This window comes from Carcharodon carcharias, chromosome 17 (genome assembly GCF_017639515.1).
Source record: "Carcharodon carcharias isolate sCarCar2 chromosome 17, sCarCar2.pri, whole genome shotgun sequence".
Lineage (NCBI taxonomy): Eukaryota > Metazoa > Chordata > Chondrichthyes > Lamniformes > Lamnidae > Carcharodon > Carcharodon carcharias.
The window spans coordinates 77,980,470-77,997,859 of record NC_054483.1 but is presented as its reverse complement, the minus strand read 5'-3'; the positions used below and the strand labels follow the sequence as shown (position 1 = coordinate 77,997,859).

Sequence of the window (17,390 nt, the reverse complement as noted above, 5' to 3'; positions counted from 1 at the left end):
ATCCCAGGCAGCAACAGTTAATTTTTTTTTAAATTGGCTCCCAATTACACCGTGCAGGCCCAATTTAAAATGCTTCTCCAAGATTGGACATTAGCAAAGCAAGCTACCTGTCAGCATAAAAATAGTATGCATATACATCAGGTTGGAGGGCTTGGCCTAAATAGCCAAGTGGTTATGGTACTGGGTTTGTAACCCCAAGATCAAGAGTTCAAGTCTCACAATGGCAAACTATGAAACAATATAACCTCACCTGTATAAACAGATGGAAACGTGTTTGTACTCGAAAGAGTTACACCAGGTTGGAGCTGCATTTCTTAGGCTTTAACTATGTTGTTGGGAAGGACTGTCAATACTGTGACCATTTTATCTATCAATATATCACCTACATCCAAGTAATGGAACCAGATAGAAAAAGGAAACTGGAAATAAAAGCATTAAAAACAAAAAAAAATTCAACATGCAATGATACATTTCTACCATGCAACTAAGTGGAAAATCAGTTTTTTTTTAAAAAAGGACATATTTTGGTGTCAGAATCTCCATAGTGACATTACTAACAATAATCCAAAAGGAAGCAAGATATACATAAAATCATCAATGTCAGCATAACTACTACCAATATAAAAGCACAAAACTGTGGATGCTTGAAATCTGAAATAAAAACAGAAAATGCTGGGAAAAAGTCAGCAGGTCTGGCAGCATCTGTGGAGAGAGAAACAGAGTTAACAATTCAAATCCGTATGACTCTCTCTGAAGTCATACAGACTTAAAATGTTAACTGTTTCTCTCTCCACAGATGCTGCCAGACCTGCTGAGTTTCTACAGCATTTTCTGTTTTTATTTCAACTACTCCCAAGTCAAGGAGTTAGCAGTGGATCATGTAAAGATAAATCTCCCTCTATTCTGCCCCCAAATGCCTTGATGCTTTATTGCCAACCTCAGAAAAGGAGCTACTATCAAGAACTGCATCACCTTCATTTTTCCATTTTCCAATCAGTCACTATTATGGTATCTCTGATCAAGACTATTAATTTGCAGAAATACAGGCTGAATCTACTGGAAAGTAAATAATGAATACCATAATAATTTAATTATCACAACATTACAGATGAAAGGCAGAACTTCAAACTTTGGCAGGGGTGTAAAATGGGCTGTTACAGATAACATGCTTTGCTATGCACCCCATCTAATTTTTCATTTCATTTACTTATAATTGCAAGTTACGCCCAAGTTGAAATCTAGTTTCCACAGGTGAAAGTATTCTAATTCTATCCATTTTCTAGGCCCAATACAGCTCTCTTGGATGCAACAAAAAAACAAAGCAACAAGCAAAATGATTGAAGCTAGCAAGCGGTTTGCCATGGTGTTGGGAGGGAGGACCACAACTTCCATTTAGGATTTTTTTGTCCTCTGCTGAATGGAGTGACCAGCAAGAATTGACCAAACTGGCTTGCAGAATTCATATCACTGTAATCCAGCTGCAAGGCAACAAGCAAAAAAAGCAGGATGAACTGACTTTCAGCTCTCCTTAAACCTGGTTTTAAAGGATGTCCTTTTTAGATTTATCTGCATCTGGCTTATCATTCTTGACAAGAATACACATGACAAATCATTAGTCTTAATACTGATGACCAAGATTTGAGTGCAAAAACAAACTAACTTACCTGTTTCTTTCATCATCATCTCCTCTTCAGTGAAAGTCTGTAGTGGTGCATAACAGGTGCCACCTGCAGTGCCATTATCCAAAGCAACATCTGCAGTGGAAAATTTGGAAAGTTGTGGTTGAAGCTTTGGAAATGTTGGACACCTGGGTCTGACAAAACTTCTTCCCAGCTTTTGGTCATTTATGCAATATATTAGATTAGAACAAAAAGGAGAAATGTGCGTCATTTAACTTATAAATCAAAATCAGAAAACAGTTATAGAATCATAGATTGGTTGCTGCACAGAAAGAGTAAAAAAGTAAATTAACTATAGCTTATGTTTTTAATTAAAGTAATTCCCTATTCACGTTTATATTTGAAGCCAATATACTATTTTGCTCTGGTAAAAATTGAAAAAAGTCTTCAATGCAATAAATTGCAAGGGTGTGATGTATTTGGCAATAGAGCTTTATTCAACAACACTCCTGCTCATTTTACTTCCTATATTCAACATTTGTTAAAATTTAATTTGCTATTTTTCTGACTTAGTTTGCTTGACTCACTTGTAGCTTCCCAGCTGTCCACACTGATTCATTGCTACCAGCTACAAGTTTGATATGAAGTTTCAAAAATCTGTCAACAATATAAATTAGTAACAGCACAGCTCTCAACACAAATGACACCCAACCAACAATGCCCACTGCTTTCTACTCTTCAGCCAATTTTTTTATTCACCAAAAGATTTAAGTTGAAAGGAATGAGAGTTCACAGTAATTTTTGTATTGAACTTAATTAAATGTTCTTCAGAAGAATAGGCACACCATATTAGAGCTTTCCTCAGTCCACTTGGTGTCACTTCCTCAAATGTTGAAGAAATTGATCAGGCAGGATTTTCCCTAATTCCACATAGGATGCTGTTTACTATATGATTATCTTAAAAGTAAATATTCAATTTGTTCTTAATAATCAATGCCACTATTTATCTCACAGCAGTCTCTGCCTCAACCACTACCTGGATTTCATGCTTCAACAACTCTGTGTAAAGAAAATTTTCATAACATCTTTCCCTCTAGTGACAATTTAAAATTCATGACTCCTCAACCCTAACTGCTCAAACAGACAAATTAATCTTTCCCCATTCCCTCTACCAAAAACACTTCAATTTTAAAAGCCTACTAAATCTCTCCATAGTTTTCTTCTTGGCATTCAAAGGTAGAGCTCTCTGAATGAGACTAATATGGTGAACAAAACATTAGAAGGGATCAAAAAAGATACAAAGACTTTGACATTTCACATAGAAATGGAGAGATAAGTGACAAATTAATCAAACTCAGGAAGGATAAAAACCCCTGGTCTGGATGGATTGCATATATCAAAATTGTGGACAGTCATTATTACACATTTAAAATTCAATTGAAAAGGGAATAGTGCACAGCCAATGTGATTTCTATAAAGAGATAGCCAAGTCCCGAGAATTATTGATCAATTAACTTAATGCCAGTGGTAGGAATAATGGAATCCTTACTTAAAGATGTCACAGAAAAAACATTTAAAAACAAAAAAATCATTGCAAAGCAGATCATATTATTCTATTAAATAAGAATAAACAACTTGTATTTATTGTTACTAACTCTGTATAAATCAATGACTTAAAGAAATGAATTTCCCAAATGACCAACAAAAACAATCGAAGGACAGAATTTCACGAAGACAATGGCCAGGATTTTCCAGCCCCATTGCCTTTGGGTCCCAGCCATAAGATTTACGGCTGGTCCGGAAGATCGCGGCAGCAGGCGAGTGTGGAAAATCCCACCCACTGACTTTGGTCTTCCCAATATTTAACTGGAGGAAATTTTTGTTTCTCCAGTATTCAATGTTAGATAAGCAGTTTGACAATTGAGAGATAGTGAAGGGATCCAGAGAGATGGTGGTAAGGGAAAGTTGGATGTCATTAGTGTGTATACTGAAACTGATGTTGCTTTTTCGGATGTACCTGAAAAAAAAAGTGGGATCCAAGGATGGATCCTTGGAAGACACCAGAAGTGACTGTGGGCATGGGAAGAGAAACTATTGATTGTGACTCTCTGACTATGATCAGATACTCAAGCAGTGTGTGTCTATATGCAGCAAGATCTGGACAACATTCAGGCTTGTCAAGTGGCAAGTTATATTCATGCCATATAAGTACTAACTCCAATAATTGTATATAAAGGGTAGAATGAGTCTGAGGCTGGTCTTTTATCTCAAGCAGGTTTACTTTTCAGCCACCTCAAAAGAATGGACAAGCTCGTAGTTCTTTTCTCCACTAGTGTTACAACTATACCCACTTATGGGTAAGCCAATGCCTATCACCTCTTTAACAATGCAATTGTCTTAACAATGTAATTGCCAGTCAACAAGATCATTGTTATTGGACTTTGACGAATAATTGCTGAGACATTAACACAAGTGCCAGGCAATGGCCAACTCCAACAAGACAGAATCCAATCATTGCCCCATAATATTCAATGGCATTACCATTGCTGAATCCCCCACTGTCAACATCCTGGGAGTTACCACTGACCAGAAACTGAACTGGACCTGCCACATAAATACTGTGGCTGCAAGAGCAGATCAGAGGCTGGGAAATCTATAGCAAGTAAATCACCTCCTGACTCTCCAAAGCTCATCCATCATCTGCAAAGCACAAGTCAGGAGCGTGATTGAATACTCTTCATTTGCTTGGATGAGTGCAGCTTCAGCGACACTACAGAAGCTCAACACCATCCAGGAGAAAGCAATCTATTTGATTGGCACATCATCCACCACATTCAACATTCACTCCCTCCACCATTGATGCACAGTTGCAACAGTATACACCATCTACAAGATGCAGTGCAGCAACTCATCAAGTCTCCTTCAACAGCACCTTCCAAACCAGCGACCTCAACCACCTAGAAGGACAAAGACAGCAGGTGCATGGGAACACCACCACCTGCAGGCTCCCCAAGAAGGTACACACCATCCTGACTTGGAACTATATCACAGTTCCTTCACTGTTGCTGGATCAAAATCCTGAAATTCCCTTCCTAACAGTACTGAGTGCACCTACACCACATGGAGGGCCCCCCTCTGCCCTCCTGGCCTGCGAACTGGCAGGAGCTGGAACCAAAGTCACCACGCCTGCGGTGCTGGACAGGACTTAGCCGAGTGCTGTCTTACTGGGGTCGAGTGCTGGTCATAAACCAGCTGATTGCTAACATGTTGTGGTACCGGCTGATCACTATCACCTCTCCCCCGGATTTTGTCACAAAAATCCAGAGAATGCTCGTCGGCTTCTTCTGGGACAAAAGGTTGCACTGCGTCGCTGCTGAGGTTCTGACCTTCTCACCACCCTCCCTAATCTTCAGCTCACCAAATGGCTGCTAACCACATCCTATCCTGCAACATCCTATTCACTTATATCCCCAGCTTTGCTAGATTATTATGGTGCCTGGTCTCCCAACATCTCAGATATAAAATTCTCATCTTAATGTTTAAATTTCTTCATTGCCTCACCTCCATGTCTCTAACCACCTCTAAGCCTATAGCAACCCTTTCCAAACTCTTTCTCTGATTGGCCTTTTGTGCATGTCCTTGTGTCCACCATTAATGGTTATACCTTCAGCCACCTAGAGCCCACGCTCTGGAATTCCCTCTGTAAACCCTCTGCCTCACCACTTCCCACTCTTCCTTTAAGACCATCTTTATAACTCAGCTCTTCCAGCTTTTACTCTCATCCTCTATCACTGCAGAGGGAGCACCTGGCCCATGAGTGATTCTGGAGGGGAGAAGGGAGTGTGGGGCAGGGCTTTTTGGAGCCTCGTGCAAGTACTCTCCCATGCATACGGATCCTTCCCATTTCACATGCACCTCAGCGTCCTGTGCATTTTTAACGCTGCCCGCTGGGATTCATTTTCAGTTGTCCACCTAAGCTGACATGCATCGCTGCCACCCACTGATCACATTCCCATACAGCAGCTGATCTCACCCACCATGACTCTCCTTTCACTTTAGATATAATTTGGTTTTATTTTCGCTCCCCCATTCTTCCCCCCACCCCAGTCACCCATTTCCTTTCCCCCCCCAAAAATTGACTCTCCTGGCATCACCTTCCACCTTCCCTCCATGACCTACCAGCCACAACCCTTTTCCTTTGGGGATATCCTGGTGAATGTGCACATTCCCTTCCTTCCCGAAAATATCTCCTCCTTCCCAATCCCAAGGTCTGTGACTGCCTCCAATTCCCCACCAACCAGCTCACCATCGCATCCATCGTTATCGTCGAACCCTCATCCTACCACCTCACCTTGCTCTTGGTCATTCTCACCATTCCCTCATACCATGCCCACCCTCAGTTCAATCCTCAGGAGGCAACGATGGGCCCATCAGACCCCTCCCTTACATGTTCGCCTGGATATCCGCCCCCCGCTCCCCCCCACTGGACCCTTTCCCCCTGGAATCCTCCCACCGGCCTCCAGACTCCCCATCCCCACTTAGTTTCTCCCCTTTCCTAACTCCCTCCCCACCTCTCTGCACTCTTTCCTCCCCCTGGACTCCTTAATCCCCCGACACTCTCCCCCCAATCTCTGCACTCCTCCTAACACCTTCCACCCCCCCCACACGTACCTCCCTAGTTGCCATCTTTTCCCTCGCTTCTCCCCCACCTAGACCTCCCTTTCCCACTCCCTCGATCATCATCCATTGTGAGCATCAATGGTGACTTTCCAACTTTTGTGAGCTGCTTCGCAGTGGAACCATGTCCATGAGAATCCACCCAGCATGCCATAGACCTAGCTCATCCAGTGTTCCGTTGGCGTCGGGCTCCAGCATTTTCTGCTGCTCGGATGTCCGCAACGTGATGTCCGACTTCTGCATGTCACACTTGTCAAGACTTGGCATGTTTTCCCGCTGATGTAGGTGGGTGATCCAGCGGGCTGGCCTTATAATGATATGCTGATGTATTACAATGAGGCTCCCGGTGTCTGATGGCAGCGAACATGGCCCGCCCACCGACAGGCTGAGCGGATGAGCACAAACTGGTTTCACGATGTCGTGAAACCGATTTTTGGCCTTCTCGCCATATTCCGCTCACACCACTGAACACGCCCGATGCCAGCCGGCACAGGCGATTCCACCCAAGGGCGGGGGTGGGTGTGTGTATGTGTGTGTGCAGGGATGCCCTGTACTGGGTACAGAATCTGGCAAGGCTGGGGATAGGGAAGCCCTTAACAGTAGGGCCTCATTAAATAAATCACTCCAGACTCATGCACAAAAGCAATCCAGAATTACTACCTAGATAAAAGCAAAAAGCTGCGGATGCTGGAAATCCAAAACAAAAACAGAATTACCTGGAAAAACTCAGCAGGTCTGGCAGCATTGGCGGAGAAGAAAAGAGTTGACGTTTCGAGTCCTCATGACCCTTCAACAGAACTAGGTGAATCCAAGGAGAGGGGTGAAATATAAGCTGGTTTAAGGTGTTTTGGCGGGGGGGTGGGGGGTGGGGGGGGGGGGGAAGAGAAGTGGAGGGGGGTGGTGTGGTTGTAGGGACAAGCAAGCAGTGATAGGAGCAGATCATCAAAAGATGTCACAGACAAAAGAACACAGGTGTTGAAGTTGGTGATATTATCTAAACGAATGTGCTAATTAAGAATGAATGGTAGGGCACTCAAGGTATAGCTCTAGTGGGGGTTGGGGGAGCATAAAAGATTTAAAAATGTTTAAAAATAATGCAAATAGGTGGGAAAAGAAAAATCTATATAAATTATTGGAAAAAACAAAAGGAAGGGGGAAGAAACAGAAAGGGGGTGGGGATGGAGGAGGGAGTTCAACCTAAAGTTGTTGAATTCAATATTCAGTCCAGAAAGCTGTAAAGTGCCTAGTCGGAAGATGAGGTGCTGTTCCTCCAGTTTGTGTTGGGTTTCACTGGAACAATGCAGCAAGCCAAGGACAGACATGTAGGCAAAAGAGCAGGGTGGAATGTTAAAATGGCAACCGACAGGGAGGTTTGGGTCATTCTTGCGGACAGACCGCAGGTATTCTGCAAAGCAGTCGCCCAGTTTACGTTTGGTCTCTCCACTGTAGAGGAGACCGCATTGGGAGCAGCGAATACAGTAGACTAAGTTGGGGGAAGTGCAAGTGAAATGCTGCTTCACTTGAAAGGAATGTTTGGGCCCTTGGACGGTGAGGAGAGAGGAAGTGAAGGGGCAGGTGTTACATCTTTTGCGTGGGCATGGGGAGGTGCCATAAGTGTGGGTTGAGGAGTAGGGGGTGATGGAGGAGTGGACCAGGGTGTCCCGGAGGGAGCGATCCCTACGGAATGCCGACAGGCGGAGTGAAGGGAAGATGTGTTTGGTGGTGGCATCATGCTGGAGTTGGCGGAAATGGCGGAGGATGATCCTTTGAATGCAGAGGCTGGTGGGGTGATAAGTGAGGACAAGGGGGACCCTATCATGTTTCTGGGAGGGAGGAGAAGGCGTGAGGGTGGATGCGCGGGAGATGGGCCGGACATGGTTGAGGGCCCTGTCAACAACCATGGGTGGATATAGATTTTTCTTTTCCCACCTATTTCCATTATTTTTAAACATTTTTAAATCTTTTATGCTCCCCCCACCCACACTAGAGCTATACCTTGAGTGCCCTACCATCCATTCTTAATTAGCACATTCGTTTAGATAATATCACCAACTTCAACACCTCTATGTTCTTTTGTCTGTGACATCTTTTGATGATCTGCTCCTATCACTGCTTGCTTGTCCCTATAACCACACCACCCCCTCCAATTCTCTCCCCCCACCCAACCCCTCCCCACACCTTAAACCAGCTTATATTTCATCCTTCTCCTTGGATTCATCTAGTTCTGAAGGGTCATGAGGACTCGAAATGTCAACTCTTTTCTTCTCCGCCAATGCTGCCAGACCTGCTGAGTTTTTCCAGGTAATTCTGTTTTTGTTTTGGAGTGAAGGGAAGATATGTTTGGTGATGGCATCATGCTGGAGTTGAAAGAAATGGCAGAGGATGATCCTTTGAATGCGGAGACTGGTGGGGTGATAAGTGAGGACAAGGGGGACCCTATCATGGTTCTGGGAAGGAGAGGAAGGTGTGAGGACGGATATGAGGGAGATGGGCCGGACACAGTCAAGAGCCCTGTCAACCACCGTGGGTGGAAAACCTTGGTTGAGGAAGAAGGAAGACATGTCAGAGGAACTGTTTTTGAAAGTGGCATCATTAGAACAGATGCGACATAGGCAAAGGAACTGAGAGAATGGGAAGAAGTCCTTCAGGAAGCGAGGCGTGAGGAGCTGTAGTCAAAGTAGCTGTGGGAGTCGGTAGGCTTGTAATGAATATTGGTGGACAGTCTATCACCAGAAATTGAGACAGAGAGGTCAAGGAAGGGAAGGGAAGAGATAGACCATGTGAAAATGATGGAGGGGTGGAAATCAGAAGCAAAATTAATACATTTTTCCAGGTCCAGACAAGAGCATGAAGCAGCACCGAAGTAATCATTGATGTACCAGAGAAAGGGAGGGGGGCTGGAGTTGGACTGGAACAAGGAATGTTCCACATACCCCATAAAGAGACAGGCATAACTGGGGCCCTTGTGGGTACCCATAGCCACACCTTTTATTTGAAGGAAGTGAGAGGAGTTTAAGGAGAAGTCGTTCAGTGAGAGTAAAAGTTCAGCCAGACGGAGGAGAATAATGGTGGATGGGGATTGTTCGGGTCTCTGTTTGAGGAAGAAGCGGAGAGCCATCAGACCATCCCAGTGGGGGATGGAGGTGTAGAGGGATTGGATGTCCATGATGAAGAGGAGGTGGTTGGGGCTAGGGGACTGGAAATTGTTGATATGATGAAGGATGTCAGAGGAATCATGGATGTAGGTGGGAAGGGACCGGACAAGGGGAGAGAGAATGGAGTCAAGATAGCAAGAAGTGAGTTCCGTGGGGCAGAAACAGGCTGACACGATCGGTCGGCCTGTTTGTGGATTTTGGGTAGGAGGTAGAAGCAGGCCGTCCAAGGTTGGGAGACTATGAGGTTGGAAGTTGTGGAAGGAAGATCTCCAGAGATGAGGTCAGTAACAGTCCTGGAAACAATGGCTTGATGTTCAGTGGTGGGGTCATGGTCCAGGGGGAGGTAGGAGGAAGTGTCTGTGAGTTGACGCTCAGCCTCTGCGAGGTAGAGTTCAGTGCGCCAGATAACAACAGCCGGTTTGATGACAATGTAAGGGTTGGACCTGAGAGAACAGAGTGCAGCAAGTTCAGAGAGAGACAGGTTAGAGTGGGTGAGAGGAGCAGAGAAATTGAGATGACTAATGTCACGCCGACAGTTCTCAATGAAAAGATCAAGGGTAGGTAAGAATCCAGATGGTGGGCAGAGGCAGAAATTAGAGGCAGGAAGCTACTAACAGAGATCCATGGGAATGGTTCCGTGTAGTTAGTTGGGGGTGAGGTTAGGCAGTGAGATCAATGAGCCTAACACATGAAAGTGTCATAATAATATTAAAATGCCTTGAAGGGACTCCCTTCATAATGAATATCCCAACAGTAACCTATGTATCATTGGTGTTGTGGATAACATGAACAAATATCAATTTAAAAAGCCACAGTATCAGTAAGAATATCAAGTACTACAATAAGCTATAAAACACTGCTGTGAAGAATGCTATTTCTACTGGACCAAACAGTGATGGCAAATATTTGTTTTCAGATATTCTTTTGGATAACTTTTAAATGCCATAATTTGAATGGGGGTGGAGCAAGAAAAGGTTCTCCTCTATTCAAAATGCGCATTTACATTACAACTTAGTGTCATGTTAGCATGAAGTCAATAGAGATTGACCAAATCCTTGAAAGGGATGAGACTTTGTATGTTAGCATCAAACCAATTTAGGAGTCTTAGTAGAAGTTAATTGCAAGCTTGGTTTTAGAAAAAGCACAAAATTTAAACCGATCCCATTGCCTTCTCAGCCAGATGAAAAAAAACTTAACTCATTAAGAAGTGTTAAGGGCTAATTTCTACCTAAAGTCTAGTTTTCTCTTTAATTTAGCAATTAACTGAAATTTAGTCCTTAAGCTAAGAGAAAGTAAGTTTTAGTCCAGCATTAAAACAGCAGTATACAAGCTCTCAGAGCAGCTACAGCTAGTTAATTAGGTAGCTAGCTGAAGCTTGAACGGACTCGAAACGTTAACTGTGTTCCTCTACACAGATGCTAGGCTTGGCCTAAATAGCCAAGTGGTTATGGTACTGGGTTTATAAACCCAAGATCAAGAGTTCAAATCTCACAATGGCAAACTATGAAACAAAGTAACTTCATCTGAGACAGATGGAAATGTGTTTGTACTCGAAAGAGTTACAATGATTTTGTGGTCAGGCGCTAGTGTGCCTACGCACACAGGTGGCGACTTTCCGCCTTCAGACCCTGCAGCGATACCTCTACGTTGAGCCTCCTCCTAGATGGTGTGCCCTGATGACGTATTTCTTCCGTCAGGTGCACGGCCTGAATTATGACGTGCAGCTCCTGTTTATAGAACAGCTGGGCCTCGGTGGCTCCTTGCAGGCGTTGCCCGTCTTTTACCAGGACCTGATCAAAGTCTGGAAAGTGGTCGCCTCGCGACGCAGCTCTCCCCCGTCAGGAGTAGCGGCTATCGTCAGAGAGCCGCTGCTCAGGAATCCGCCCCTCCGTCCTTTTCAGTGGTTGGCGGAGAGGAGGGCTGTGGCCGCAGGGGTGACCAGGATCGGGGACGTGCTGGGTGGCGGAGGACTGGGCTGGATGCTCCCGCAGGAGTTGGCGCGACGCGCGTCTGTGAGTGTCCAGGTCGCAGCCGATGCCATCCAAGACCTGAGAACGGTCGTGCTCGGACCCGACGTTATTTTGGGTCTTGAGGTGGCCCAGGTGCGCGGTGGTCTTCCGTCTGAGCGTTCCCCTGTTCGGACGGAATTCCACATTGGCCCCAAGCCCCGAACCCTCCCTCGGGTGCTGGTGCCCCGCAATATGAGCCGCCTCGGGGACATGCCCTCTGTGCCTTTTGGCACGGCAAAGAGGAGCTTTTTGTACGGACTGCTGCTGCACACCTTCCATTTTCTCGCCCTTGTCCGTCGACCGGACACGCCCTGGCGTGCCTTGTTGCCGTCCGGCGGCGGAAGCCCCCGATGGGAGGCCCTCTACGGAGGTGTCCTCCCCCTTTCTATCGGAGACCTGGGTTGGAGGGTGTTGCATGCAGCAGTCCCTTATAATAAGAGGATGCATTGGTTCGCGGACTCTCAGGACACGTGCCCTTTTTGCGGTCTTGTGGAGTCCGTGGACCATGTATACATAGGGTGTTGTAGGCTGCACTCCCTTTTTAGTTATTTGAAAAACCTTTTATTGATGTTTTGTTTGCACTTCAGCCCCACGCTCCTGATCTATGGGCACCCGGTGCGGAAGGGGGTCGGGAAGGAGGAGGACCTCCTCGTGAACCTGCTCCTGGGCCTGGCCAAGTTGGCCATTAACAGGTCCAGGCAGCGGGCGATCGACGGGGGAGTCCCGCCCGATTGTTTGTCCCTCTTCCGCGGCTACGTTCGCTGCCGGATGTCCCTGGAGAAGGAGCACGCGGTGTCTGCTGGCACTCTCGAGGCCTTCCGTGCTCGGTGGGCACCGCGGGGACTGGGGTGTTTTGTTGACCCCTTTAATCACATTTTGATTTAAAGTTTGTAAGTTTCCTTTAAAACTTTGTTCTTGGTTTTACAGCTGACCTGAATTAGGGGCTGTGCCTGATTTATCCCAATTTTGTTGATTTGGTTTTCATTTAAAAGATTATCAAGAGTTCAAATCTCACAATGGCAAACTATGAAACTATGTAACTTCATCTGAAACAGATTTGTACTCGAAAGAGTTACAAATTTAGGACTAAAAAGTCCTCTTCTTCTTTGCCGCCATGTTGTGGTATCGGCTGGTCACTTTGACCCCTCCCCCGGACTTTGTCACAAGAATCCAGAGATTGTTAGTCGACTTCTTCTGGGACAAAAGATTGCACTGGGTCGCTGCCGAGGTTCTGAGTCTCCCGCTTAGGGAGGGTGGTCAGGCGCTAGTGTGCCTACGCACACAGGTGGCGACTTTCCGCCTTCAGACCCTGCAGCGATACCTCTACGTCGAGCCTCCTCCTAGATGGTGTGCCCTGATGACGTATTTCTTCCGTCAGGTGCACGGCCTGAATTATGACGTGCAGCTGGGCCTCGGTGGCTCCTTGCAGGCGTTGCCCGTCTTTTACCAGGACCTGATCAAAGTCTGGAAAGTGGTCGCCTCGCGACGCAGCTCTCCCACGTCAGGAGTAGCGGCTATCGTCAGAGAGCCGCTGCTCAGGAATCCGCCCCTCCGTCCTTTTCAGTGGTTGGCGGAGAGGAGGGCTGTGGCCGCAGGGGTGACCAGGATCGGGGACGTGCTGGGTGGTGGAGGACTGGGCTGGATGCTCCCGCAGGAGTTGGCGCGACGTGCATCTGTGAGTGTCCAGGTCGCAGCCGATGCCAGCCAAGACCTGAGAACGGTCGTGCTCGGACCCGACGTTATTTTGGGTCTTGAGGTGGCCCAGGTGCGCGGTGGTCTTCCGTCTGAGCGTTCCCCTGTTCGGACGGAATTCCACATTGGCCCCAAGCCCCGAACCCTCCCTCGGGTGCTGGTGCCGCACAATATGAGCCGCCTCGGGGACATGCCCTCTGTGCCTTTTGGCACGGCAAAGAGGGGCTTTTTGTACGGACTGCTGCTGCACACCTTCCATTTTCTCGCCCTTGTCCGTCGACCGGACACGCCCTGGCGTGCCTTGTTGCCGTCCGGCGGCGGAGGCCCCCGATGGGAAGCCCTCTACGGAGGTGTCCTCCCCCTTTCTATCGGGGACCTGGGTCGGAGGGTGTTGCATGCAGCAGTCCCTTATAATAAGAGGATGCATAGGTTCACGGACCCTCAGGACACGTGCCCTTTTTGCAGTCTTGTGGAGTCCGTGGACCATGTATACATAGGGTGTTGTAGACTGCACTCCCTTTTTAGTTATTTGAAAAACCTTTTATTGATGTTTTGTTTGCACTTCAGCCCCACGCTCCTGATCTATGGGCACCCGGTGCGGAAGGGGGTCAGGAAGGAGGAGGACCTCCTCGTGAACCTGCTCCTGGCCAAGTTGGCCATTAACAGGTCCAAGCAGCGGGCGATCGACGGGGGAGTCCCGCCCGATTGTTTGTCCCTCTTCCGTGGCTACGTTCGCTGCCGGATGTCCCTGGAGAAGGAGCACGCGGTGTCTGCTGGCACTCTCGAGGCCTTCCGTGCTCGGTGGGCACCGCGGGGACTGGGGTGTTTTGTTGACCCCTTTAATCACATTTTGATTTAAAGTTTGTAAGTTTCCTTTAAATTTTGTTCTTGGTTTTACAGCTGACCTGAATTAGGGGCTGTGACTGATTTATCCCAATTTTGTTGATTTGGTTTTCATTTAAAAGATTATCAAGAGTTCAAATCTCACAATGGCAAACTATGAAACAATGTAACTTCATCTGAAAACAGATGGAAACATGTTTGTACTCGAAAGAGTTACACAGATGCTGCCAAACCTGCTGAGTTTTTCCAGGTACTTTTATTTTTGTTTTGGATTTCCAGCATCTGCAGTTTTTTGCTTTTATCTTGAAGCTTGAATCAGTTGTTCTTCAGGGAGCATGAAAAGAGGCCTACCTCAGTGCTACAATGTTTGTACTGAGTACTGCTTTGGGTGCACAGAGTGTAAAATGGGAGTTTGGGGAAGGAGTTTTTTAAAACTTTTTTTCAGCCTCCATTAGTTGGCTCTCACTTTGTCACAACTGAAAGAGCTGATTGGTGAGTCACTGGTAAGTTATTCTAATTATACCAATTGTAATAAATAGTTTGTAAAGTTATGGCAGGTCAGCTTGGCTGAGTGGACCTTTCCAGTTGTAGTATGTGGGATGCACCATGTGTCCTAGATGAACATATCTGCAGGAAGTGTCACTGGCTGCAGAAGCTTGAGCTCTGGGTTTTGGAACTCTATCAGTGGCTGGAGTCATTGTTGTGCTTCTGAGAGGCAGAGAATTATGTGGACAGCATGTTTAGGGAGGGGGACATATGAACTAGGAGTAGGCCACTTGGCCCCTCAAGCCTCCGCCATTCAGTAAGATCATGACTGATCTGATTGTAACCTCAACCCCACATTCCTGCCTACTGCACACCCCCCCACCCACCCCTCCTTACTTCTGTAATCAATTCCCCTCATAAACATTAACATTCTACTAGCTTTCCTAGTTACTTGCTGTACTTGCATACTAGCCCTTTGTGATTTATGCACTAGGACACCCAGATCCCTCTGAATCTCAGAGTTCTGCAAACTCTCACATTTATATAATAAGCTTTTTTTATACTTCCTACTAAAATAGACAATTTCATTTTTGCCCACATTATACTCCATTTGCCAGATCTTTGGCCACTCACTTAACCCATGTCCCTTTGCAGCCTCCTTATGTCCTCTTCACAATTTACTTTCCCATCTGTGTTGTCAGCAAATTTAGCCACCATACCTTTGGTCCCTTCATCCAAGTCATTAATATAAATTGTAAAAAGTCGAGGCCCGAGCATTGATCCCTGTGGCACACCACTCATCACATCCTGCCAATCAGAAAAAAGACCCTTTATGCCAACTTCCTATTAGCTAACCAATCTTCTATCCATGCCAAAATTTTAGCCCCTACACCAGGAGCTTCTAGTTTCCACAATATCCTTTGATGTGGCACACCTTATCAAATGCCTTCTGGAAATCCAAGTACAGTGCAGCCACCGGTGCCCCTTTATCAACAGCAAAAGAGAGTCTTCCTTGAAGGACTCAAATAAATTGGTTAAATCAGATTTCCCTTTAACAAAACCATGTTGACTCTGCCTCCCCTGCTATCCAATCTTTAAAAACAGCTTCTAACATTTCCCTCTGACAGATGCTAGGCTATTTGGTCACACTGCAGGTTAGGGATGTACAGACAGAGAGGGAATGGGTGACTGCCAGCCAGTCTAGGAGAATCAGGTGGGTAGTGCAGGAGTCCCTTGACTCTATCTTGCTTGCTTCCCATTTTGGATACTGGTGAAGGCAATGGTCCCTTGGGGGCTCAGCTGCATAGGAGGGAAGGAAGAAGAGTGCAGCAATGATGGGGGATTCCATAGTCAGGGGATTAGACAGGTGTTTCTACAGCAGTAAATGTGAATTCAGGATGATGTTGCCTCCTGATGCCAGGGTCAAGGATGTCACTGAGAAAAAGAGGTCCTGTAGTCAGAGAGAGGGTGAACAACCAGAGGTTGTGGTCCACATTGATACCAATGACAGGTAGCAAGAGGGGGGAAAGAGGTCCTGAAAGCAGATTTTAGGGGTGGAAATTAAAAAGGACCTCAGCAGTAATCTCAGGATTACTCCCAGTGTCATGCTAGTGAGCATAGGAATAGGAGGATTGACCAACCGAACACATGGCTTGAGAATTAGTGTAAGGAGGGAGGGTATCAGATTTGAGGCATTGGGACTGGTTCTGGAACAGGTGGACCTGTACAAGATGGAGAAGTTACAACTTAACAGACTGGGCCTAATATCCTTGCAAGGAAATTTGCTAGTGCTGTTGGGAGGGTTTACACTAGTTTGTTAGGGCTACCTATTCTCTATTTATTTCACCAATGCTTCTAAAAGTCAATTTAACCATTCCAAAACACACGTGGCTAGCCTCACTTTCTAACCTCTTTAAATTGGAGGTAAACCACTTGTGCTGGTCCTAACTTAAACACAATCCTATTTTCCCTCATTATCCCTGTGCTCACTAGCCGACACTGGGCTCCCAGTGCAACGTCTCAATTTTAAAATTCTCTCAATTGTCTTAATCCCTCCTTGACCTTGCCCCTCTCCATCATTTGCCAGCCCTACAACCCTCCAAGATATATGCACTCCTTCAACTCTAATCTTTCGAGTACTCCCAATTTTAATCATTTCACCCCTGGCATCTGAACCTTCAGCTCCTTAAGCCCTAAGCTCTGGAATTTCCTTCCTACATCTCCTCACCTCTCTAACGCGCTTTCCTTCTTTACGATTTTCCTTCAAACTTATGTTTGACCAAGCTTTTGGTCATCTGCCCTTATGTGGTTTGGGACCAAATTTCATTTGATAATGTTCCTGAGAAGCATCTTAGAGCATTTAACGTGGTAAAATATCCCATGCAAATGGAAAACCTTACTGGTGGTGCTAGTTTATTCGAATAAAGCATGGAGACATTTATTATACAGCTAAGCAAACGATAAATATCCAGTTACCTCGGGTGTATACTAACAGCACTAAATCGCCGTGTGGTGGATATTCTACTCACCCTAGGAAACAATAACCTAGTCGCCATTTCGTCCTTTGCAACAACCGACACACCACAAGAATATCTTCGACAAATTCGTGCAGTTATTTACTTTTTTCAAAAGGGGTTGGTGTTATTGGAGATCACACAGCACCTCCTCCAAGTTTTGAAACCAGGAATAATTTAATCAACTAATCGGAAGGCGTCACCACCATGCTTATGGGGGAAAAAACTGAGGCTTGCATTGATTTTTAATTCTTTTCAAAATACCTTTTTTTAAAATATAAAAGTGACCTTAAGTACGAAAGAAGGTTAAAAATATAAAATGAAAATTATTCCCGCAAGACCAAATAATTACAGTTGAGAGCAGCAGCGATTGGCCTACTGGAGTGGGGCGGTTTT

At 45.8% G+C, this 17,390-nt stretch overlaps 1 protein-coding gene across 2 annotated transcripts in view; it reads right to left on the bottom strand.

The window, feature by feature from the left end:
• The window catches only part of acadsb (acyl-CoA dehydrogenase short/branched chain), a 72,546-nt gene extending 55,190 nt beyond the window's left edge, over positions 1 to 17,356 (bottom strand). Inside the window, exons 1-2 of one of the 2 annotated variants that reach the window (XM_041209626.1) lie at positions 17,010 to 17,356; positions 1,665 to 1,833 (exon numbers count right to left, since the gene is read on the bottom strand). In XM_041209626.1, coding sequence (XP_041065560.1) covers positions 1,665 to 1,833; positions 17,010 to 17,036 — 196 coding nt within the window. In that variant the 5' untranslated portion in view covers positions 17,037 to 17,356. The remainder of the gene's footprint in view (positions 1 to 1,664; positions 1,834 to 17,009) is intronic. The other variant, XM_041209625.1, reaches the window with a different exon arrangement.
• Positions 17,357 to 17,390: the final 34 nt, after the last annotated feature.